The sequence below is a fragment of the Zalophus californianus genome, chromosome 11 (genome assembly GCF_009762305.2).
Source record: "Zalophus californianus isolate mZalCal1 chromosome 11, mZalCal1.pri.v2, whole genome shotgun sequence".
Taxonomy (NCBI): Eukaryota; Metazoa; Chordata; class Mammalia; order Carnivora; family Otariidae; genus Zalophus; species Zalophus californianus.
Genome location: NC_045605.1, coordinates 39,079,895 through 39,106,698, shown reverse-complemented (window position 1 = coordinate 39,106,698; position 26,804 = coordinate 39,079,895). Strand labels below are relative to the sequence as shown.

The 26,804-nt window shown below is 37.4% G+C and overlaps 1 protein-coding gene across 14 annotated transcripts in view; it reads left to right on the top strand.

Moving 5' to 3' along the window:
• The window catches only part of DEUP1 (deuterosome assembly protein 1), an 82,923-nt gene that overhangs the window by 39,994 nt on the left and 16,125 nt on the right, over positions 1-26,804 (top strand). For 10 of the 14 annotated variants that reach the window (XM_027581430.2, XM_027581428.2, XM_027581433.2 and 7 more), the window contains 6 exons: positions 4,365-4,510; positions 7,689-7,794; positions 12,461-12,658; positions 15,275-15,361; positions 23,633-23,656; positions 26,580-26,776. In XM_027581430.2, the coding sequence (XP_027437231.1) occupies positions 4,365-4,510; positions 7,689-7,794; positions 12,461-12,658; positions 15,275-15,361; positions 23,633-23,656; positions 26,580-26,776 (758 nt within the window). The remainder of the gene's footprint in view (positions 1-4,364; positions 4,511-7,688; positions 7,795-12,460; positions 12,659-15,274; positions 15,362-23,632; positions 23,657-26,579; positions 26,777-26,804) is intronic. The other 4 variants (XM_027581436.1, XM_027581432.1, XM_027581437.1 and 1 more) reach the window with 4 other exon arrangements.

Below are 26,804 nucleotides of genomic sequence, written 5' to 3'. Positions count from 1 at the left end.
AGTACTTTGGTTCAGAAACTTCAAGGTAGCTAACAGATAAGATTTCTATGACCAAGGAAACACTACTTGTTTTTGATGTGTGTAGAAGACAAATGCTGAAAATAATGCTTTCATTTGGCCTTTTCCCTGTTTTATTTCCAAATGTGAGCTATGTTTCATTCTCTTGCTTTAAAGCAAATGCGGAATAAGAAGATATCAATTATTTACTATTTGGTAGCTGATTTGAAGGTTTACAGGTGAATTTCTAACTAAACAGATGGGCCTTAAACTTGTTGTACAAAATTTATATTTTACCAAATGGGAATCATTGGAGGTAAATAATCACTTAGCCAGTGCATATATTTAGAAAGAAGTTTCTCTTCTCTTTTTGCAAAAACCTGTCATGTGACAGTGCTCCACATCTTGCACATGAATTTAAAAAGACAACCGTTTCAGTTTGAATTACTGTCACTTGTTGTATATAAAATTCTCTTTAGTTTACAACACACTTGAATGCCAGATGCATCTGGATTTTCACATGAATCACATCTCACTTGTCTTTCCACAACTCTGAAATGTGTCAGTATAGGTATTAATTGCATCGCACATATTTATTTACTGTACTATACTATACTCACATGTTTTAAATGTGCAGCATTTCCCATTGGAGGTTAATGACAAAAAGAAATTGTTCTGCATTTTTCTAATACCTCTGCCCCCCGAAATTGACCTTTTTGTTTGCTTGTTAATGGGTCAGTAAGGTACTAGAGCCACACTGTGCAGTGAAATATAATGCAAGCCATAGATACAATTTAAATTTTTCTAGTAACCACATCAAAAGAAGTCAGAAGACATGGGTGAAATTAATACATAATAGTAATATATTTTACTCAATCCATCACATATCTAAAGTGTTATCATTTCAACATACAATCAATGTAAAAAGTTATTAATGAAATAATGAGATATTTTCCATTTCTTTTCATACTAAGTCCTCAAAGTCTGGTGTGTATTTACACTTACCACATATCTCCCAATTTGGAAGCCAAGTAGTCACTGGAAATACTTGACCTGTGTTTAGATGTCATAAAATTTACAGTTTAAAAAAAGTAGATTTACAGGGGCTCCTGGTTGGCTCAGTCGGTAGAGCATATGCAACTCTCGATCTTGAGGTTGTGAACTCGAGCCCCATGTTGGGGGTCGAGTTTTTAAAAAAAGGTAGGTTTATGTACCTAAGTTGTTCCAAACAAACTTGAGAGTGTTTTAGTCACTGAATCAGGTACCACAGAGTCACTTTCCTAAATATTTGCATCCACAGTGACAAATAATTAATTTGGCTTTTATGCAAAAGCTTGCCAATTTTAAAGCTACATCTAAGTTAAACAAATTCACTAATTCTGTGTCAACTCAGTATTATTAACATTGAATTCAAAGGCATATTGCATAAGTCAAAAAACAACTCTCAATTTATCTATATCAACAAAGCTTCTTTTCTCATACTTTTATAGTCAATTTACATAATTCTGTCAATTATAATTAAAATATTTTGTATATTCATTCATGTTAGAAAAACGTGTCAAATCATTATTATTGATTTATATTATGAAAAGTTTCAATTTTGACATAAATTCTCTTACCGGGGTAGCTAGATCACAAATAAGCTTTTTTTTCCTTAGTGACATGGTATCTCCAAATATCAGTCTTATAGGTATTCTTTTCTAATGACAGTAAAGAAATAAACTATTATTATCATATTTTACAGAATTTTAATTAACCCTAGTCCATGGTGACTCTGCATTTCAAATTGGCCCGAAGCTAGGTCCTTCTTACTCTCCCCTTCCCTGAGTGAAGGAAGACCTAGTTGCCCACATGCAGCTTCAAGTGGGGGCAAATTTGCAAGGCAGAGAACCCACATGGCACCTTCTTCAATTGGCCAAAGTAATGGATGACATTCACATCAAGTCAATTTGTTTTTCTACTTGCGAATCTATTGTTTCACATTTCTTTTGTTTATTTTGAAATTTTAGGCTCATCTGAAAAACCTCCACTGTTTGAAACAGGGACTTTATCCAAACACACCTTCATCCAAACAAGTTTATTAAATCACCTATTGGAATGTATTTATCCTCTTATTTCCAAGTCAGCCCAGGAACTTCTGGGGCTAAAGTATCACAGCAAGGTCCTTCCCCAAATCCAGGTCTCTAGGTCTCCTGGAAAATGTATAAATTTAAGGCTTTGGTTAAAAAAAGAAAAGTTTCTCTGGGAACCCATATGTCCTATACTGTCTGCATAATTATATTTCTAGGCTCTGTGAATTTTGGGGTAAGAATTAATGAATAAGAAAACATATGCCCAAAGCTTGTACATGAAATTTTAGAGCAGTGTTATTCATAATGGCCAAAAAGAAGAAACATCAAATGTCCAGCAACTGATGAACTAATAAACAAAAGTGTGGTATATTCATACAATTAAATATTATCCATCACCAAAAAGGAATAAAATATTGATCCATGCTGTAACATGGATGAACCTCGAAAGCATTATGCTGAGTGAAAGAAGCCAGTCGCAAAGACTATGTCCAGAATGGGTAGTTCCATAGAGACAGAATGTACATTCGTGGTTGCCAGGGACTAGGGGGAGGGAAAATGGGAAGTGACTACTGATGGGTATTGGGTTTATTTTGGTTGTGATGAAAATGTTCTGGAATTAGTAGTGATGCCTGCACAACTTCGTGAACATACTAAGTCCACCGAATTATATCCTATAAATGGGTGAATATTATGGTATGTGGATTATATATAAATCTGTTATTGATATATACAGAGTTATTGAACAAATGATTTTTAAAGATGTCTGTAGTGTTTCCTACAGCCTTTATTAGTAGAGAAACCTCCTACCCTCGTAACACCCCACCCTGTCTTTGCCAATAAACTACAGGGCTGTTTCACTAATGTTGCATGAAACAAATTATTTTTGCATTTTGAATGTTCCAAAAGACCTGGATTTGTCTTTTCTAAAATCTGCCACTTGTAAGCTCTGTGACTCTGGACCAAGTCTGGCCCTCAATTTTCTCATCTACTAAAAGTGGCAATGGATTTGATGACCTGGGTCAGGTACACTTAATAAATATTAGTTTCCCTGCCATAAGTCAGTAGAAGAAACCCGATGATTTGAAAGGACTCTGCCATAACCTCTCTCCCAGAGAAGAGCCAAATACTGCTGGAGAAAATCACTCATCGGGTCATGGTCACAAATCTCAAATGAGTACTCAACACTGCCAGGAATCCTCTTCTGTTGCTCCAATCAGCTGATTCTCCCATTTCACTGCAGGCCATTTCAAACCTCCTCCACTCTTAAAAACCACTCTCATGGGCACACCTGGGTGACTCAGTCAGTTAAGCTCTGCCTTCGGCTCGGGTCATGATCCCAGGGTCCGGGATCAAGCCTGCATCAGGCTCCCACTCAGCAGGGAGTCTGCTTCTTCCTCTGCCCCTCTTTCCCCAACCCGGCCCCCATGCACGCTCTCTCTCTCCCTCTCTCTCAAATAAATAAAATCTCTAAAAAAAAATCATTCCCTTGCCCCCATCTCCCCTTCTCCTTCTAGTGACATCTTTTTACTTCACAAGGAAAATAGAAGCCAACAGAGAGCTGCTGTCTTCTCTCTCCATATCCAGTTGCATATACTTGTCTACATTCCATCTTCCTTCCTTCTTTCCTTTTGCTTTAGGCAATTCTTCTACTTGGGCCTTTGGATCCACTCCACCTACCTTCCCAGGAACCAACACCATTACTGTTACTCCTCCTCTCTCCTGCCTGGACCCTTCCCAACAGCTTTTTAAACTTGCGCAAGCCTCTTATCAACAGAATAAAACACTGGATTCACAGGATTGCTGGTGTTTCTAGTTGCCAGATAAAGTAGGGCTATTACTGGGCAACAGTGGAGCGGTAGACCACGGTTTATAACTCACTGTGCAGGCCAGCTTTGAAATTAGATTCTTCTTGGCTGTTGTCTTTAAGTTGGGCATTACTGGCATTAATCCAAATTTTACACTAATATTTTTTACATACATTTATGATTCCCTCAGATTTACATACAGTGTGCCTGGATTTGTGTGATTAATGATTACTCCTTATCACTAGACTATAAGCCCGCTGAGAACAGAGTCTATGTCTATAACTTCAGCGTTGAGCACATAATGAGGACTCAGCAAATATTTGTTGAGTAAATGAATGAAGGAATGAAATTCTGTAAGACAGAGCCAACCAAGGACTCGACACCAGTTAATCTGGAATTAGGCTGGTTCATAGAGGTTAAATGTTTTTAAATATATTGTAATCATGATATCCAAATGTGAGCCCTGGACCTGTTTGATGTTTTTATGTAGGCCATGGAAGCAGGACTCTCAGAGGTGAAAAGTGAGTTACAGTCACGTGATGATCTCTTGAGAATTATAGAAATGGAACGATTGCAGCTGCACAGAGAATTATTAAAAATAGGAGAGTGCCAAAATACTCAAGAAAGTAAAAAAAGGTATATTCTTATTCTCAGCAGCCTGAGAGAAACGGTTCAAGACACGATGTCTGAATATCTTAAGAGTTTTATATTTAAAACTAGAATTAAAAGTCTATGTGTTTTGTATTAACATGCTGTTAATTATTGGATAACATTTGGTATTAAAAATAAAATCCATGATTATTTCATCTTCAAAATGAATGTTTACTTACCTAGGTAATTGTATCATATTCTGACTTATGGATACTTATGTATCACAGTGAGTCAGATATTTTCTTGGAACTTTTATTTTTCAGGATATTGTAAAAAAAAAAGTAGTATAGAGCTGATATTTAATTGTATATATTGATAAATAAGATTTATTCCATATTTTCAAATGCTTTTATTTTGATTGTCTATAAACCTGTTACTAACTTTTTCACTTGTAAATGTTGTATTTCTTTTGGTCTCCATACTCACTACCTTGTCAGTTCCATTAAGGGTTTTGTTAGAACAGATTTTTTTCCTCTTTTAAAAATCAGACAGATATTGTGTATTCCAGAACCACAAGGGAAATGGAACTGCTAAGGATTATGAAATATTTATGCTTGTGAGTAGAAAGTCTGACTGTTCGAACCATTCATTGCTGTTCAAATTCTCGTTGGAACTTGAATCCTTCGGCCAATGATAGGATTTTAAAAACTGACTAACCAAGTGGTAAGGGATATTTTGTTGAAAGATGATTACCTTGTTTTAAAGGCAATGATTATTTCTTTAAAGTTGTAGGACCTGCTCGAATTTTTTTGAGCTCTACACTTAAACAAATGGCAAATTTAGCTTCCTAAAAATGACCTATCTTATGTCTCACAAAGGACAGTAGAATGCCTATTAGCCAGTCAGCATTATAGAGTGCTCCATATGCAAGCTATAGATCATCATCAATGATGATTAATAAATCTATTGGGAAAATATGAGGCGCCAGTGTGGTGAGTTGATGAGAAATGCCTTTGTACTAAGGATGTATATGCCTAAGAACATAAGAAATATCCTAGAAAAGCAAACCTTTCACGCCATGTGTAGCTGTGGTTTTATGGAAGAGCATTGTAGTACTTTCTGTGGATCTGTCTCACCAGGCCAGTGCTAAATTCCAGACCTTGCCAACTTTCCTTCAAGACATGACTTCATCTAAAATCTCACAGTTATTCACATATTTGGCCAATACAATTCTGTTGTTGTGCCTAATGCCATTCTTTATTTAAGTTGGTGTCTGTTTTGGTCTCCAAACTGTAGTTTTCTTATTTGGAGGGTATTCCTCAGTTCTTCTATTCTGAGATCTGATGGAAAGACAGATAATTTATCATTTCATAGCTTCCATTGTATTTCAGACTTTGGGCCTAGTCTTAGCCTTCTTCTTTCCCATTGAAAGTTTCTCATCCTTTTGGTTTGTTCTCATATGAAGGTGATTCTAGCCTCTTTACTGGTTGGATTTCTTTTCTTTGGACTCTGTTTCTTCTTTCCAGTTGTATTAAGGTGAAGTAGCCCAGGCTCCTAAGTGCAGTTTTATACACGTAGCATAGTAATGCTTTTATTCATTTTCAGAACCTTTCTCAATAATGCTAAGATTTTGTTAGCTTTTCCTTTTCCTTTTTCTTTAGCTACAGAAGCACCTTGGGCTGATACGTTCTGAGAGTTACTAAAAATAATTCCAAAACTCCTTTCCTACATGACAAATGATAATTCCTTTATATATTATTATTAGCATGTTATATTAGCATAATTATTTTCTCCTTTGAACTTGTCCACATTGATGTTTGACATTTGTTCCAGTCGCTCAGTGAAATTTACGAGACAATCATGAGGTTGTTTTTTTGTTGTTGTTGTTGTTTTGTTTTTTCCCAATCAGTTCAGCATTCCACTCCCTGAAATTGCTTAGGAAGAATTTAAAAATAGGAAATGTCATTTTTCACCCCTTTCAAATAAAAGCAAATAAGAAAAATTTAAGACTGATTCTGAAATAATGTTGGAGGAGAATATTGGATACAATGCTCACACTATATTACTGAATAGGAAACAAAAGTGGGCTGAAAAATAATGTGTGTTGTACATTCTAACTGTATGGAAAACATGTATGTATTTATACACACATACATAGAAAAAAAGACAATTAATATACACAAAAGTGCCAACAATGCTTTTTCTCGATGATAACATTATAGCAGCATATACTCTGATACACTCTGTTTTCTATAGTTAACACATATATTTGATAATCAGAAGAAAGGCCACCCGGTCTAGATACAAGTACCTCGAGATATCACTATAAATTTACACCTTTTAAGAGATCCCTTTATTTTCAATGTTTACATCAGTTATTTCTCTATCATTGCTCAGATTTTGTTTTGTGTGGTTTAAGTTTGTGATTTATGGAACCTTTTAAAAAGTTCTTTGGAAATCTGAACTTGTATTCACTTATAGGTAGACACATTCCTCAAAACGCCAGACTTGACTAGATTAGTCAAGTAATAGAATGCTTGACAGCATGCTACTGTCCTTGCCTGGCTATCTTTATTTTCTGTTTTAATGATTTTTCATTTATCAGCTTTCCTGATCTAGAAGTGAACCTGCTTGTACTTCTCCAAACTTCCTATAGAAATTGTACCTTTTATACTAGTTTCTGCTTTTCCCCTCTGGTATCCATATGTGCTGGCAATTCCATTTTATAAATTAAGCAGCCAAAGAACAGATGTATTTGAGCTTTCTCTGGGTAGACTGTCAGATTTAGTCACTTCGGGTCACTTTTATGGAGTAGTTGCTCCCCTCAGACTTCTCCTGACATGGTTCCTTTCCATGATGTACAAGCAAGTTAGATGTGTTTCCTTTTTTTTTAAGGGGTTCCCAAGCTATCTTATTATAGGAAACAGTCTTATATAAAAATCTTATCTACATATGCAAACCCAGTATTCTGCCAATTTTCAAGACATAATTGAAATTCCATATTAATTGCTACCTTTTGTTTTTCGCTCAAACCGTTTGCACTCAGTTAAATATGTAACTACTTAGGGGATCTGAATGTATTAGAATTTGCAATCTGGAACTACAAATGTTTCCAATAAAGTAATAATCTATCTCTGCAACCTACAATAGTGTAAATTAACAATATAATCATGAGAGTTTACCAAGTTAAGGTTAATTTTTATTCACATTATTTAATTTGTAGACTTGAATCATCTTATTCACCTTCTACTAAAGAACCAGAAAGGAAAAGGAAAGAGCTGTTTTCAGTGACCCTAGATCAACCAAATCATGAAAAAGAATTGAACAAGGTATGGAAAATAATGGGCTTCATTCTTCCAGGCAGATCTGAAGTCCCTGAACACAAAAGGGGGAAAAAACCTTCCTTCTCATTCCCTTCTTTTCCCTTCTGTATTTTCCCCTAAGATAATAACCTACCAGGCTGCTAATTCTGACATTTTTCTGCGTGATGCTGTAACAAACACAAACCTTAGGTCTTCATTGTGCCATTGGGAGACTCTGGCTTCACTGCAAGTACCTTATGGCGAGAAGTATGAGAGCCCAGATTCAGGCCTCCAACCGTCTAGGAGGTACCTAAGCTCGGGGAAGTTGCCTGTGCAAGTTGCTCAGACTCATTTCTAGGATGGGGGTGGGATCCTTAGCACTTGCCTCATACAACTGTGATGAGGCTTAAAGGGGATACCAATAACCCTGCTACTTAAATAACACTCCCCATGGGCCAGGAGGGGCTCTCTGAGGGCCTAACAAATCTCAGCTCATTGATTCCTCACAACCACTTTATAAGGTAGGTACTAATATTATCTTTTTTTTTACATTTGAGGACATTGAGGCACAGAGAAGTTGGGTAATTTCCCCCAATATTACACAGCTACCGGGCAGCAGAGGTCAGGTTCAGATCCAGGCAATCTGACTCCAGAGCTCATACTCTTCCCTTAAGTTAAAATCCATTTAAAAAACACATGTAAAGAGCTTAGAACAGGGCCTGCCTAGCTCAGAGGAGGCGCCTAGTGAGTGAAGGCTGCTACTGTTATTGGTTACCTTTTGTCACTGAGCACCTAACCCATGCCACGTAATCTGCCAGGACCTAGGAACACAAGGATGAATAAACCTGGGCCCTGTCCTAGAAAAACTGTGGCTTTCAACTCTCTACAAAAAGTATATTCTCTTCTCCCTCTAGCAAAATCCAGTAGGGGCTTCCTTTCCACGAGCTCACCATGGCTACTACCCACGTCTCTGGTCTTTAGGTTTGAGGATCACACCTAAATATTCAATGCTATATGATCTAAACCATTGTTAAAAGTAGGGAAAACCTGGGCATGGCTTCCAATCATCACCTATCCCAGCACAGCGTCTGACATACAAAAGTGAAAATAAGTATTTGGAGAACAAATGAATCAATATCAAGGTGAAGGTCTCCCATAATTGTATCGGCTCATAAATTCAGTGGCCGTTTGTATAAAGTCAACATATATTTATTGAGCATATATTAGGACTACGGCTATTCTGCTTGTTTCTGTAGGAAATGCAGTGATGCAAAAGACAAATCCTGTCTCCCACAGAGTTGACTGTCAGGTAGCTTTAAATTAGGTGTAGAAAAGTTGTTATGAATTAATGATCATTTTCCTTTTGTTTTTCACATGATCCCATGAAAATGATTTCACTGCTATTTAAACATATAACTTTAAAAAACTGTTTCTTTGCTGGTATCCCCAATAAAGGCATTATGATACAAAGGTTGATTAAGGCCACCTAAAGTATAGTTACACCATTCTTTTTTTTTTTAAGATTTTATTTATTTGAGAGAGAGAATGAGAGAGAGAGAGCACCATTCTTAACCTCATAGACTCAGTAACACTTTGAATAATAAGGAATCTACTGACATTGCACAGTTTCAATATGGAAGGAGAGAATACTAGACACAAATTCTCTTCATAGGCTCTTAGAGACCTCTAGGTAATGCACTGCTGTGCAGAAAAGGTAACAAATGAATTGTATATAAATAGCTTTAGCTCCCAGGAAGTGTTTGTGGAGAGTATTTTCGTTCTCTTGTAATAAAAGCAACAAGAACCATGTATTAGGAATCTTGCAAGTGTTTTATTTTTTTCTCTTTTTCAGTGTAGAACTATTTTTGTCATGTACTTCATGATAAAATTGGCATTTTTAATAAAGCCAAAAGTCATTTAGAGCTCGATAAATTAATCTCATTTAGAGGGAAGCTTTGCAGTAGAGTGTGTTGTTTTAATATCTAAATGCTCTGAAAATAATAAAAACAGTTTACTCCTTTTTCATAATAGTATATTCATTTTCTTTACATTTTGAAAGTTCCATTTTAAGGGAACATGTTAACTACACAACAGGGATGCAATCAGCAAAATCCAAACTGGGACAAACCACAGAAGAACGCTGTTGTTTCATCAAATAAATTGTAAAGAAAAAAATGAGAGGGAGAAGACTGGAGATGAAAGGAGACTTGTAACACTGTCCTCAGGGTGAGGATATTTGTACTCCTCTCTCCCAGTCTTCTCTTTTGCTCTTAGGAGCTGGATAACTTGGGCCCAGTCCATTCCCTTCTCTGGGAGTCTTTTTTTTTTTTCCTCTCTCTCTCTCTCATCTGTTCAGTGATGGGGTTGGTGTTGGACTATGAGACCCCTAAGGTCATGTCCAACTCTGAAACTTTTTTTTTTAAAGGGGCAGGGGGAGAGGGAGAAAGAGAATCTTAAGCAGGCTCCATGCCCAGTGCAGAGCCTAACATGGGGCTCGATCTCAAGACCCTGATATCATGACCTGAGTCAAAATCAAGTCAGATGCTTAACCGACTGAGTCACCCAGGCGCCCCCCCAACTCTGAAACTCCAAAAATATTAATAATAGGAATAGAATCACCTGAGGGGTTGTGGTATAGAGCTGAGGACAAATCAGGTTTTCCTTCTGGACATGCATCCTTTCCACATTAGGTCATCCCACGCTAGCTTTTTCCACTGTGTGAACAACCTTCCAGGGTTCGGCTCATAGGGGTTAATAGCACGGTGGGTAAGGGCTTGGAATCAGACTGCCTATCACCAGGAATGTGACTGTGAAAAGTTATGTACTTAACTTCTCATTCCGCAAAGAAGAGAACAGTTGCAGGGATTAAATGAGATGATGTATGTAGACTACGTAGAACACACACAAACACACACAAAAGAGGGGCTTTATAAAGATATGAGCCAGTCCCCATATTTAGATCCCAATTCAGATAAACAAAAAACATTCATTACAGTCCTGATACATTTTTAAATTTGAATACTTCCTGGATATTTGATGATATTGAGGAATTGCTAATATTTTTAAGATCTTATATTGGTATTCTGGCTATGTTAAAAAAAGAAAGAGTGCCCTTATTCTTTTACAGATAGATCCTGAAATCTTTAAAGATGAAATGAAAAAAAATCAATTGTAGAAGTAAGTGCCCTGGGGAAATTCATATAAATCTCTTTGTGGATGGGCTCCGTTAAACTCTCCAACCTTATTTCTCACAACACATCGAGCCCTGGCCACCCGAGACTCGTCTTGCTTCGCTGGGCGTGCGTTCTCTCGCCCCCAGAGTCTTCCCTACACTCTTTACCCTGGGTCCTTCTCCATCCCTGCCTTCCATCTGGCTTCCATTCATCCTTCAGTATTTGTCTGATGGTCCCCCACCTCCCAGGAAGCCCATCCTGACATCCCCAGGCTGGGTTAAGCACCCTCCACCACATACCACTGATGTTGATTGCTACTCTGTGTTGTAACTGTTGATTTTTGTTTCCCCCAATGGACTATGATTTTCTTGAGATTGCTGACTGTTTACTTTATCTCCAAATCTCAAGAATTAGAGACGGTGAATGATTTCTAGAAATGTGGTAAGAGGCTGGACCAAGACAGTAGTAATAGAAATGGAGAGCACAGGAGAGATTTAGAAGAAGTTGAAGTGCAAGGGACAGAATTTGCTGCCTGACTGCATTTGGCATGACAAGGGTAGGGAGGGGCCCACGGTGATCCAGAGGCTGCTGACAGGGGAGGCCTAACCTGGTTAAGAACAAGAGACTCCACAGGCTTAAGGGGTGGGAGGTGATGCATTTTCAGACACACATTAAGTTTGAAATTTATTACAACATGATACTGAAAAACATAGTGTTTAGTCATAAACAGTACATACAATTTAGTCAAAAAGGCACTGAATTTAAAGCTAAGAGTCCTAGGTTCTAGTCCCAGCCTCTGCCAGTTAATAGCTTTATGACCTTGAGCAAATCACTTAACCTTTCTAGGCCAGTTTTATCTCCCTAAAAACATGCTTGGTCCGTCCGCCTCTGGGTAGTGGGTTTAAGGCTCTTCCACCACACATTCTGCAGTGGTCGTTTGACAGGTATAAAGTTCTAGAACAGTGTCTATAGTTGACAGTAAGGAATTATGCACTTAAAATTTTAAGAGGGTAGATCCCATGCTAAGTGTTCTTACCACACACACAAAAAAATTTAAAGCAAAAAAGGGAACACAAACTTTTGGAGGTAATGGGTATGCTTATTATATTGATTGTGGTGATAGTAACATGAGTGTATGTCCAAATTCACCAAACTGTCTACGATAATTACGTGCAGTTTTTGTATCCTAAGTATCCCTCAGTTATGCTGGGAGGTAAGTGCTTGATAATATTTTCTTCACCTTCCTGTCAAAGTAGTTATCAAAGTAGCATCAGTAGTAAATGATGATTTGCATACAATAGAAAATAGAAGTGAGAAATGGAATTTTGAATTTGAAAGGAAAAAAGTTAAATGAGTCACTTATTGTAAGTATCTGTTTTTAATTCAGCATTGATCAGAAAAGGAGGGTAAAGAGGGGCCTGCCAAAGATTTAACATAGGATAGGAAGACTGAACACAAGCTTTAAGCTGCTTGATAAGTAAAAAGATTTGTTAATATTTGCCGGAATGTCTCTGCTGCAGATAAGAAGCCAACTCTATCAGGAGGAAGAGTACCATGGCTCTGAGCAGGAAAGAATGAGGAACGAAATCTCTGACCTAACAGAGGAGCTTCATCAGAAGGAAATCACTATAGCAACTATCATGAAGAAAGCTGCCCTTCTGGAAAGACAGTTAAAAATGGAGTTAGAAATAAAAGAAAAAATGTTAGCAAAACAGCAGGTACGCAAGCAGGCAGGACAGCCCTTGTCCGGGTCACTGTCTTGCCCAGTGCAGACCGTGGTTTTCCTCGATGACCAGCAAAGCACTGCATTTCTCGGTGTTGCGTCTGAAACTAGCCTCACAGAAATGCTTGCTGGAGCCACATAAAGCCTTTACAAAATATGCAAAGTGTCATCAAAACAGAAAGAGGGCAAAAGTGACGACACAAAATAATTGCATTAAATCTCATCCTAACATTTCCTTGTGACCCATATTTTGATCACCTCCCACAGCATGCTCTAGTCAAAGATTTCTTCCTGAATTTGTGTCCTGTAGTTCCATTAATATTTTTGTCTTTAAAAAAAAAAAAAAGCCTCTATTCCAGCTTTTTGTGGATACTTCTCACCCCTATTTTATGTATTTATTTTGGGATTTTTTTTTTAAGATTTTATTTATTTATTTGAGAGAGAGAGCATGAGAGCGGGTTGAGGGGCAGAGGGAGAAGCAGGCTCCCCACTGAGCAAGGAACCTGATGTGGGGCTCCATCCCAAGACTCCAGGATCATGACCTGAGCAGAAAGCAGACGCTTAACCGACTGAGCCACCCAGGCGCCCCATATCTTGGGGTTTTAAAAAAGGATGTTGAAACATGAAAATTAGTCCGTATTTACTGAACATTGATTCAATGCACAGCATGGTTCTTGGTTAAAAAAAACAGCAATTATACCATTCTACTGTTAAAATCCTGCAAGTAACTTCAAAGTCCTCCCTCCCTTCCTTTTTTCCTCCTCCCTCCCTTCCTTTCTTCCTATTTCTTTTGAAATTCCCTCAATCCCTTACTCATCATCAAATTGGTGACCTGTTATTAAAAGCATAGGGGTTATCTGTTTTTTTTTTTTTTTTTACTCCAAATCGAGAGGCTTTGAGAGCACCATTCCATAACTATAAGCATTTGAGGGTCACTTCACCAAAAAGATGGCTATTTAAATCCTGTCTATTATAAAAACGAGAGTCAACCTTTGTCCAATTATAAACCTTAAACTGTGATTAATTTGTACAGTACAGAGGAATACAGCATAGGTGGGATAATAGCATAGGCTGTACCTGTAGAGGAAAAGATATTTTTTAAAAAAATTTTATTTATTATTTATTTGACAGAGAGACAGCAAGAGAGGGGACACAAGCAGGGGGAGTGGGAGAGGGAGAGGCAGGCTTCCTGCAGAGCAGGGAGCCCAATGCAGGGCTCCCTCCCAGGACCCTGGGGTCATGACCTGAGCTGAAGGCAGACACTTAATGACCAAGCCACTAGGTGCCTCTAGGAAAAGATATTGAGAGGTGTTAGCAGTGATCTGGGTAGTTGGATTACGGATGCTTCTTATTTTCATCTTTATACTTTTCTATGTTTTTAGATTTTTGTTAAGAATATATTTTGGGGTGCCTGGGTGGCTCAGTCGGTTGGGCGTCTGCCTTGGGCTCGGGTCATGGTCCCAGGGTCCTGGGATCGAGCCCTGCATTGGGCTCCCTGCTCAGCGGGAAGCCTGCTTCTCCCTCTCTCACTACCTACTGCTTGTGTTCTCTTTCTCTCGCTGTCTCTCTCTCTGTCAAAGAAATAATAAATAAAATCTTTTTAAAAAAAGGAGGATATGTTTTGTAATCTATGAAAGTAAATCATTTCAAGGGAAGTGTTTTATATAGAAATGAGGCCTATATGATAAAAGAGCAGATATTATGTCTAAGTACTGTCAAGTAGAAGAAATCAGGGAAAAATAAATACACTAGAAGAAATGAAATAGTCACCAAAAAGAAAGAGGGTAGTTTGGCAGACATATTAGAACAAAATTAAATATAAAAGTTACATTTGCATATTGTAAAAATTAGGTAGTGAAGAACTCCATGGGCAGTGTTATTGGAGCGTTTTTTTTTTTTTAATTGTGATTTCTCGGGGCGCCTGGGTGGCTCAGTCGTTAAGCGTCTGCCCTCGGCTCAGGTCATGATCCCAGGGTCCTGGGATCGAGCCCCACATGGGGCTCCCTGCTCAGCGGGAAGCCTGCTTCTCCCTCTCCTACTCCCCCTGCTTGTGTTCCATCTCTCACTGTGTTTCTCTCTGTCAAATAAATAAATAAAATCTTTAAAAAATAAAAATAAATTGTGATTTTTCTGGTGCTTATTTGCATACAGTAGAAAATAGAAGTGAGAAATGGAATTTTAGAATTGAAAAAAAGGTAAATGAGTCGTTATTGTTGGTATGTGTTTTTAATTTAGCACTGATCAGGAAAGGAGGGTTAAGTGAGGGCTGCCAAAGAGAGAACTGAATGCAAATACTGATTTAGGATGACCATGCCTAATCAGTGTTTCTCTTCACTACACTTAGAAAACATTTAGGTTAGGGCACCTAGGTGGCTCAGTCGTTAAGCGTCTGCCTTTGGCTCAGGTCATGATCCCAGGGTCCTGGGATCGCGTCCCGCATCGGGCTCCCTGCTCAGCGGGGAGCCTGCTTCTCCCTCTGCCTGTCTCTCTCTTATGAATAAGTAAATAAAATCTTTAAAAAAAAATTTAGGTTAATAAAATTAATTTTAATACAATTATGAGCTTTTATTACGTATTTTACATTCACTTTTACCTACCGATCTGCTTTCAGGTCTCAGATATGAGATATAAAGCTGTCCAAACGGAAAACACACACCTGAAAGGAATGATGGGAGATTTAGACCCCGGACGGTACATGGTAATAATGCTGAAATCATTCAGTAAATGGAACTGAGAGATTACAGAGTTAGTCAGGATTTACCCAGACCTTATTTACTAAGCATTTCCTGTGTCAGGCAGAGAGGGGTTGGGTGGCAAAGTATCTTGCACTTGGATTGAACTTAATTTTTATCCTCAGGCTGGAACATTTGAATTTCGAGTTTTCTCCTTTGCTCTTTTCTTGGATTGGGCTAAATTCTGATCGTTTCCTCCAACATGCTACTTGCTTGCTTTTGCTCCTGCTGTTATCTCTGAAATCCTCCATCCTACATGGCCTGACTCACATGTCAGCCTTACCCTTGATGAAGCCACCCCTGAAACCCCAGGCAGAGTGAATTGGTCCATCCACACTTGGTCTGTATTTTGGTCTCATTTGTTTGGTAGCCTGTCACTTCCCGACTGGATGGTGAACAGGGACCATGTTTTATTCCTGTCTGTTGCACCAGCACCTCGAAATGTCAGGGGTATAGTAAGTGTTCACTGGATGTTGATTGAATATAAGGGAGGATGAACAAATGAATGACTGAGGATTGACCTTGTGGTTTGAACCAGTGGCTCTATAGATTAACACAGGGCAGCTAAAACAGGCTCTGTGCCTTTCATTTCCCTTATTCAATATAGCCCTTGAAGGTGGGTTTTTATATGTAAATAGGAGAACTTTTATTTATCAAACTAAGGAAATACCATTGTTACTTATTTAGCATTTATTTGCTCTGAGAGAAAATTCTAAAATAAAATAATGTTCCTGCCACTGAGAAAATGGAGAAGTTAAAAGATGAACATGGGTGGTCACTTCAGTTTCCTCAGCTATGACGTGAGGAAGTTGGAGTAGGGGTTCTCCATGATGCTGTATTTCTGTGAGAGTAGGTTCTCGTTCCCATAATGGTAAGTGTTCTAGTGTCAGAGAGTTAGAAGCATTCTTCAAGCATTCTGCCTTCTTTGGCCCCGATGACAGATTCTGTGATCGGAGGACAGTTGGATAAAAAGGAAAGTATATATGGTTTCCCTATCTGTTACATAAAATCTGTGTGACATTTAGGACTCTTATTTCTAAATGCTTGACACACAAAAATTTAAATTGGGTCCTGCCCCCATGAGTATCTTTTTTTCCCCTCTCACAGAATGGTTTTTGTGTTATTTTTCTTTTTATTTCAAACTAAATGTTTTTCGGTGTGAATTCTGCGTCATCACAGCCCACACTGAGCCTGCTTCACACTGGCTTGGATAGGCATTTGGCTTTCTTCATTGATTTGTTTTTTTCAAGAAATAAAACACATAAAGATATGTAAAGAAGAAGCTAATTGTCCCACTGCTATCTCCAGTCCCAGGTTGGACTCCAGAGATATCCAGTGCTAGCAAACCAGTGTGTAGCCTTCTATAACTTTTTTCTGACTCGTGCACACATCTAGAAGGGATGAGCTGAGTGTCCCTTTATGGAAATAAGTGTATAATAAGTACATTATTCTCAACTGCTTTTTAACTATATATCATGGACATCTCTAGAAGACAGGAGGAAAACATCTTTTTTTCCTTCATTTCTTAGGAAAATCAGTATATACTCATGTAGAATATATAGAATTTTTAATAAATTGCATCACACTAGTGATTTTCATGCAGTCTCTTTTTTCTTGCTTTTCCCCTTCTCCTTTGCTCTGTTTCTCCACCCACCTCAGACCCCATCCACCGGATAACACAGGTTAACTCTTCAGTATGTATCATGTTGTACTTTTTCATATCTATGAACTCACATGTGTTTGTGTGTATGTGTGTGAATATATATACATATAGGTATGTAGTCATATACCTATTTTGGGGTTTTACTTTTTTAAAAAATTGGATTTACATTATACACACTTTTCTGTGTCTTATTTTTGTTCACTCAGCAATATCCTTTGCAAATCCTTACAAAGCAACTGGTTTAGGTCTATTTCATTTTGTATAATGGCTTAATAATAACACATGATGTGAGTGTATCAAAATTTATTCAACTGTTTTTCAGAACCAATTCATTTCAAATTAATTCAACTCTTTCTAGATTTTTGCACAAATAAACAATACTGTAAAAAACACCCTCATACATATATCTTGGAACAGCTTCCTAAGAATGGAATTGCTGGGGGCATCTAGGTGGCTCAGTCGGTTAAGCGTCCAACTCTTGATTTTGGCTCAGGTCATGATCTCAGGGTCTTGAGATTGAGCCCCAGGATCTGCGCTGGGCATGGAGCCTGCTTACGATTCTCTCCCTCTGCCCACCTACCCTCTCTCTCCCTTATAAAAAGAAAAAAAAAAAAGGAATTGCTGAATGGAAACATATGCTTTTTTTTTAAAGATTTATTTATTGGAGAGAGCACACAGGCAGGAGGGGCAGAGGGAGAGAGAATCTGAAGCAGACTCCGTGCTGAGTGTGGAGCCCATTGTGAGGCTTGATCCCATGACCAAGATCACAACAGAGCCAAAACTGAGAATCGGATGCTTAACCAACTGCACCACCCAGGTGCCCCTGAATGCTTTAATTTTAAAACATTTGTTGTCAAATCATATTTCTCCCATCTCGCTATGTGCACACCTTTTTCTTTCCTCCTTAGCAGCAAGAGGTTTTATTACTCTTTTAAATTTTTGTCAGTCTGATGGGTGTAAAGTGATTTCTCAGTAGTACTTTAATTTCTACTTCCCTGGCTACAGTGAGATTATTTTTGTATATTTATTGGCAGTGGACTATGAATTATATTCTTTGCTCATTTTTCTATTAGGATGTTTTTTTCTTGTCAATTTACAACAGCAATTTCCTAAATTTATTGTCTATAATTTTATTTATATCTTTTTACCATACAAAAAGTTTTCAACTTTTATTTGTCAAGGCACCTGTGTCGCTCAGTTGTTTAAATGTCTGCCTTTGGCTCAGGTCATGATCTCGGGGTACTGGGATCGAGTCCTGCATCAGGCTCCCTGCTTGGTGGGGAAACTGCTTCTCCCGCTGCTTCTACCTGGTATTCCCCCTGCTTGTGCTCTCTCTCTCTCTGTCAAATAAATAAATAAAACCTTAAAAAAAAAACTTTTATCTGTCAGACACATGTATCTTTTTGTTTACAGTTTCTGAATTTTCTTCCTGGCTGACATGGTTTTTCCAACTTCTTGACAGTATACACTGTTTGTTAGAGTGTCTTCAATGACTTTTACATTTTTTCATCTAAGTCTTTAATCCATTTGAATTATAATTTTACATATGATATAAAACAAGAACCCAATTTAATTTTTATGTGAAAGTTAAGTTCAGTTTATCCAGTTTTTCCAGATAATTTCCTGTTGGGTTTTATTTGGAATCAAAATAAGTTTACATATAACTTTAAAAGAATTGACACTTTGGGGACGCTTGGGTGGCTCATTGGGTTAAGCGTTTGCCTTCGGCTCAGGTCATGATGCCGGGGTCCTGAACCCACATCGGGCTCCCTGCTCAGTGGGGAGCCTGCCTCTCCCTCTGCCTGCCGCTCCCCCTGCTTGTGCTTGCTGTCTCTCACTTTTTCTCTCTCTCTGTGACAAATAAAATCTTAAAAAATAAAAAGAATTGACACTTTTATAATAGTAAGTTTTCTCAATCCAAGAATATGACGTGGCTTTCCATTTCTTCATATCTCAGTTTATGCTCTTCAATAAAATCTTACAATTTTCTTTGTATAGGTTCTGTACCTTCCTTTTAGAATTTATGCTTAGGTGTTTTATAATTCTTATCACTGTTATAAGTGGGATATTTTCCTCTTTCCATGTAAGAACTTATTGCTAATACAGTAAAAAAGCCAGACTGTCTTTTAATTCTAGTGGGCATTTTACTAGGGGTTCTTAGGGTTTTTTGAGATATACAATCACTTTAACAAAAATAGATAACTTCAACTCTTCTTTTCTACTGTTCATATCAGTTATTTTGCCATACTGCATTTGCTAAAACCAAGAGAATATGAAATAATAATAGTGATTGCTGACAAAACTGTCTAATTTCTGACTTTAGATGAAATTGTTTTAAAGTTTTACTGTTTAGATAATATTTGTTCTTGGGTTATGGTCTTAATTCTTTTTATTCTTTTAATTAATTCTTTAATTCTTTTATTCCTAGTTTACTCAGAGTTTTTAAGATTTGCTGCTGGCTTTTATCAAATACCTTTTCAGCATAGATGACACCATGGGGTTGTCTGTTGATTTGTTGACGTATAATAGACTATGGTTGACACATTTCCTGATAGTGACCCATCGTTGAATTTTTGGAATAAACCTTCTTGGTCATTGTATTCATTTGCTTTGGCTGCCATAACAAAGTACCACAAACCAGGTAACTTAGAACAAGAGAAACTTCTTGTCATACAGTTCTGGAAAGAGAAGCCCCAAATCGAGGTGTCAACAGGGCCACGCTGCCTCTGAAACCTGTAGAGGATGGTTCTTCCTCACCTCTTGATAGCTTCTAGTGATTTGCCAGCAATCTTTGGCAATCCGTGGCTTAGAGGTACATCATTCCTGTCCTCTGTCTTCACAAGGCATCCTCCTTGGATCTGTCTTCACATGGCCTTTCTCTGTTTCTCCATATTGTCTTCCCTCCATGCGTGTCCTTCTCTGTGTCCAGATTTCCCCTGATATTTGTAGAATACCTGTCGTACTGGATTAGGGCCCACCCTAGTGACCTCACTTTCACTCGATTGCCTACGTAAAGATCCTTTTTCCAAATAAGGCCACGTCCTGAGGTACTAGGAGTTAGGACTTAAACATTATCTTCTTTTTGGTGGGGGGACAAAATTCAACCCCAGTCTTACTTTAACAATTTTGACATATTCCTGGATTCTATGTGACAATATTTTCAATACTTTCTATATAATTTGTAAATAAAATACCTTCTCCCCTTCTGTAGGTTGCCTCTTCACTCTCTTGATTGTTTCTTTTGTTGTGCGAGAACCTTTTTAGTTTGATGTAGGCCCACTTGTCTATTTTTGCTTTTGTTGCCTGTGCTTTGGTGTCATACACAACAAATCATTGCCAGAACCAATATCAAGTGTCTGTTGCCCATCTGTCTTCTTCTAGTTTCAGTTTCAGGTCTGATATGTAAGTTTTTAATCTATTTCAAGTTAATTTTTTTGTGAGTGGTAGAAGATAGAGGTCCAGTGTCATTCTTTCACCTGTGAATATCCAGTTTCCCAACATTTATTGAAGAGACTGTCCTTTCCCTACTGTGTGTTCTTGATGCTTTTATTAAAGATTAGTTGACCATACTGTGTGGGTTTATTTCTGGGCTCTCTATTCGGTTCTCTATCTATTGCATGCCACAGTCACCACAGAATGTTTTCATTCATTCATTCATTCATTCACTCATTCTGTAAATATTTATTGAATATGCCTACTGTGTATCTGGCAGTATGCGAGTGTTGTGAATAAGTCAGACAAGGTCCTTGAATTCGTGAAACTTAATATTAGTAGAAGGAGACCATATATTACCAGATACAGACAGTTACCTGGATAATTACACTAGAGAGTGATAGGAAGGCTCAGAATTCAGGGACCCTGATAGGGGTTACCTAACCCTGTCTTGGGAGCAATAAAAGGCATCTGGGGAGCAGTCAACCAGACGGATTGGTGGGAAAGAGTCATGGTGAGAGAATAGAATGTACAAAGACCAAAGATGAGAAAGAGGGAAACTGGGAGAACCGTGTAATAACAAAGAGCTGCTACTCATTCATTGAGTGTTTATCACATACATGCCTTATAATCTGCTGAATGCTTTACATATATCAGTGTCTGTCTATATCCCTATAACAAGTATATGGTGGTTGGCTGTGACAATCTCATTTCACAGAAAAAGGAATGAAATCTTTAGGTTTTTAGGCAAGTTTTTATCCAAGATCACATAGGTTGTAAGTTGGTTTGAATAACTCTAAATGCATGATACTAACTGTTATAAAACCCTGTGGTTCTCTCTGTTTCTTCCGTTTTATTCACTGGCTCCCCACCCTCCTGTTCCTGCCTCTACTCGTTCCCCAAATGTTGCTGTTGGCTTTTGCTTCTCCTTAGAGGCTAGATCCATCAACGACTCCAAGTTACTTCCTCTGCTTTACCCAGTGGCTTCCAAGCTCTCTCCACTTCTCATACACGACATGCTTTTCTAACATAATCTTTCCTTGTGTTATCCTTCCTTTCAAGAACATGTGCTCAGTTTCCAATAGGAAGTCAGAACTCTTCATATTCCATTGCTTCCTTAATCTGGCTCTCCCACTTTGTTTCCCTTTAGTGACTTACACAAATCCTCTGCTAGAGCTAGGCCTGTCTTAGCCTTATCTGCATATGTGATAGTCCTTTCTCATGCCCTTTCTTGCTTCCAGGCCTTCACACGTGCTTTCCTTCTAGCTAAAAATTCCCTTTTCCTACTTCACGTAGCCATGCCCTATTAATGTTTCAGGTAACTCAGCATAAATTTTACATGTCATACAAAATCTTCTTTGATTTTCCTCTGCTCTGTTAAGTGTCTGTCCTTGAAACCATCATAACATCCTTTACTTAACATCTATCATAGTACAATGGTAAAATTGCCTATTTCTTGTCAGCTACCCAACCCCTACCCAGTAGGCTCATTGAGGGCAGTTATGGTCCTAGTTTACCATTGTACCCAAGCACTTAGTACAATGCCTGAATGCAGGAGGCAGTGAAAAAATATTTTGTTAGATTAGTGAATGAACAAATCAATGAGTGAGTGAGTGAGGGAATGAGTGAATGAATCCATTATATGCCCTCCACCTGAATGCTTTCCTTTCCTTTACCAAAGTAAAGACATAGTTGTACTTTACTAAATCCTACCAGTCCCTTCAGACCTAAATTAAATTATATCTCTTCCATGAATTCATCTTCAATTACTCTAGGCTCCATTTACTTCTTCTTTCTTTGACTTTCTTTAACAGGTATAACAATTTAGCATCAAGTTTTGAATTGTCTTCTTTTATTTTTTAATTGTTTTTGTATGTCTTGTCTCATCAGTCATAGACTCCTTGAGGGAAGAAGTGTACTATATTTTATACTTCTTCATACAGGGTTTGGTATAGGGTAGGGCTCAATGAATATTTGTGGATTTATGGGTCTCACCTGTAGTGTAAGAGGCATGAATAAATTTTCATGGAAATTATTGCTCACGTCATTAAGGAGATTGCCAGAGCCTTGTTTTATCTCACCTCCTACATGATCTTAGTCCAGTAGTTGTCGCCATTCATTGTTTCAGAAAACATTTGAGTTCTACTTGGTGTAACATAATTTAATACATAATTACACTTTATATGAGTCACTATTTTTTTCATACATGTTAATTTTGTCTACTCAGTTTTATTGTATTTTCCGTGAAGGCAGGGTCACTTTTTCATACTTGATCACCTCTGTAGCACTCAGCACATATATATATGTATGTACAGTACGTATTTGTTTAAAAATTGGTTAATTGGATATCATAAAATGGAATGCCACTGATGAATGGCCCTCAGTGTGATGCCTTATTAAAATAGTATTTAATCACATACACTTTATGTAGGATTGTAATTCATATAGATAGTTGACTTTATAATTGCTCCCTTTTATTTTTTGTATGTGAAGGTTTGGTATTGACTTTGATAATTGAAATAGTCAAGCCGTTCCCCAAAGTGAAAGATCTCAAGTGTCTATTGAATTAAAAAAAGAGCAAATATAACTCGTTGTTCTTTAAGAGTATGCAGTCTAGGGGCGCCTGGGTGGCTCAGTCGTTAAGCATCTGCCTTTGGCTCAGGTCATGATTCCAGGTCCTGGGATCGAGCCCTGCATCGGGCTCCCTGCTCGGCGGGAAGCCTGCCTCTGAACCCTCTCCCACTCGCACTGTTTGTGTTCCCTCTCTCGCTGTGTCTTTCTCTGTCAAATAAATAAATAAATAAATCTTAAAAAAAAAAAAAAAAGAAAAGTCAGGGAGGAACCTTAAAAATCTTTAAAAAAAAAAAGAGTATGCAGTCTATTATGTGACTTATCTAGCATTCATTATTTGAAAGATTTCACATTAAAGAAAACTATCTGTTATGTGTTAAAATCCCATGAGATAGTTAATTCTTTCTGAAATAATTGGAATGGATAAATAAACATAGAATTAAAGAATGGGCACTGAAATTTTACCTCAAGCAATAAGAAACAAAATATTTACATCATTATTTTTAGGTTTTCTGAAATATGTGGTATTTGGATAATATTCAAACAATAATTATTTGTTTTTCCTTTCTAGACAAGTGAAATAACTGATATTAAGGTAGGCATTTCAAAATCACTAGAACTTCGTGAATTTTCTGCTTGACTAACTGTGAAGCACCCTGCTTACTCACACTTAGGGAAAGAAAGTTTTAAAAAGGCCCTCTCCCAGAGGTAGGAGTAAGAGTGGGTCCTGCACTCGGTTATTACCCGTTGCATGCTTGGGGCTGTGGCAGCTCGCATTTTCCTCGGCAGAATCCACTAACCACCTGGTATGTAAGTTCTCCTCAGGTCTCATGAGCTGCTTAAAATAGCAACAGAAGTATCTCTGAAAAAGATGTTTTCCTGGATTTGTGCAAGAACGATTACATAGAGACAAGTGTGAGGGGTTGACCTTTATTCTCCTCCTGGGTAGCTATTGAAAAAATCAAGTTTATCATGATAGTTTTTTGTGATTCCATATTACCTTAGACCCATAAGTGTATTTAGTAAACTTTCCTTCATTTAAGAAAGGTATCATAAAATCAGATTTAATCAGAACTCAGAATTTATGGTAATTTTTAACTGATTTGCCCTTCACTATCCATAAAGTTTGCCAAATAAAATAATAACCTAAAAAATTAGTACCCTCACAAGTATCTAATCCATCATTTACATATTAAAAATTAATATACTAACCATAAAACATGGTTAAAGCTGGTCCTTCTGTAGAAATACTTTGTTAGACTATTATTGTTGAATATACGTGAATTTATAAAAAGAAAAAGTGTACATATAAAGTACTATTACCCAAACACTTCAGTAACTCAACTGGCCTCATGTCAAAGCATGTAGGCACTAGGAGGTTTTGCCATTTCAAGAATGAAGCAATGGGTTAAAACTACAAACCCCTAAAATTTGGGGGAAAAATTTGGAATAACAGGGCTATAAAATAAGCCATCAGAAATACAGAGATAGAATTTAATTAGTGCCTATTTTCACATGATAACCATCTAGTGGAGGATTATTTCCTGAAATTACTAGAACAATATTTAAAAGAAACATGAAATGAGAAAGTCCTAAAATGTTATTGTCAAGGAAAATAGAATATGCTTTTAAATATAAATCATGTAAATACATCACCTGTGTAATTTTTTCAGGTCATGTTCACAACACTTACTTAATTATGGTGCATGTAGAAAATTATGGAGTCTTTAAAAAATTATTCCTCTCATTCTTAATTACTTTAAACCAAACGGGGCCAAAAAGAACCACAGATGAAATCTAATTTTATAGAAAAAGCTTAAATAAAGTTATAACTGAGCAGCAGACCATCAGGAATTATATATTTTGATGAATAGGTTTTTTTTTTTAGGAGTAAAATTTTGGATATTTTCCATGACCTTTCTTGGCCAGATCTGCTCAAATGAGTTATTTTCCTTAAGAAGGGCAAAATTTTATAAGACCACCTCCTTTATATGTATTGTAAATCTGCTCTCATTTTAGAATAAACAATCCTTTCTCTTGTAGCACATAGTACAGATTACTCTTTTATCTGCACTGGTGTATCTCAAATGAGCAAATGTGAAGGCATACTAAAGGCAAGGGCCTACCAAGCAGAGAAATACCGTGAAAGGTCCTTCTTTTCCAAAGGGCACCTTGATCAATAGCTGTATAAACACATAACCCTTTCTGTATTGTTTTGGGGGAATTTGCCCTCCTGGAGAATTTTCTTTCATTCTAAAGGTTCATGAGCTTCTATAACACATTAGGCAGTAAACAGAAAATGTAGTAAGCAGGCTTGGCCTTTGAAGCAAAAAAATAAAACAAATAAGTAAACATTTTTAATACCTAATATGTATACATTTCTATACTTATTTGTCAATCCTGATACTAATACGATAGTATATGAGTAATTTAGAACATGCAGTTCCGTCAAAAAAAAAATTGTAATGACTTATGGGGTGCCTAGCCCATGAAATGTCTTCCATGTCAAAGCCTTATATTTAGAAATTTCAAAATAAAAGTTCTAAGCCATTTTCATCTATAATCTTATGAGCTTTAAACCACAGAAGTTTGGAGCTTCAAAAATGATACTTTATCCATGTTACGCTTTTTGTGCTAGAAGCGTATTGTTAGAAGTATTGTTGAATCAGCAACTACCTGACTCATAGATACCTACATCATAGGACCAGAAAGGACTACGTAGACTCATTTAAAGCGTTTTCATGAGTTTTCTTGTGAGACTATATCCTGTTTTTTTAAAACTTTGCGAGAAGAAAAGTTTAGACTCTCCCTAAGAAACTTCTTACAGCATTTAATTCAAAAAGCATCAGAAATCTTTGTTCTTGCTCTAAACCACTCATTTTGTGATTTAAACATGTTTCACATTCTCTTCTTAAGACACGTTAAAAATTGGGTGGCACATACCAGATAGTAAAACTTCATCATGGAGCCACACTCCTCAAAACTGTGGTACTGGCCCCATCTCAGCTGTGAGATCTTTGCTTTAAAATGGTCCAGAAGCAGACTCTAGTCTATATGGATTTTGTATATAATTTGTTGCATCACCCAACAGTGGAGAATCAGTATATGATTTTCTGTAATGACATGTGTTATTGTCATCAGAGAAAAAGTCTTTCAAAATTGAAATGTATGTTAATTCTGGTTCCATTATTAACACCAGAAGGCATACCCTATAAACATGAAAACTCTTTAATCCAGCCAATCTGTTCTGGATACAGAATGCTAATGCATACGTGAGCATGGACACTAGTCCATGAAAAGCAATGCTTTTCTTGCGAAGTGTTCAGTGGTACCTGTCACTGGGTATCTGTGTCGTGAGGAGGTGAGAGCGGGAAGGGGCTTTAGGAGGTACACAGGAGTAGAGCTATATCTTTGGACTCCAGTGGAAGACCCCTTCCAACAGACATGTCTAAACACACAGAAAATATGCATCACTTATAAGGAACAGTTTTTCAGTGATTTTGTTTTTTATTCTCTAGAGTATGGATTTTACTAACAGGGAACATTCGAGGCATACATCTGTTAACAAACTGGAATATGAGAATGAAAGGCTCCGAAATGATCTTGCAAAACTTCATGCCAATGGCAAATCAGCATGGGCTAACCAAAATACCTATGAGGAAATGGGACTGTACACCTATCAAAACCAAATAAAAATGGAAAAACATGAAGATAGGTATGTTAACTCCCTTATATAAGGACAC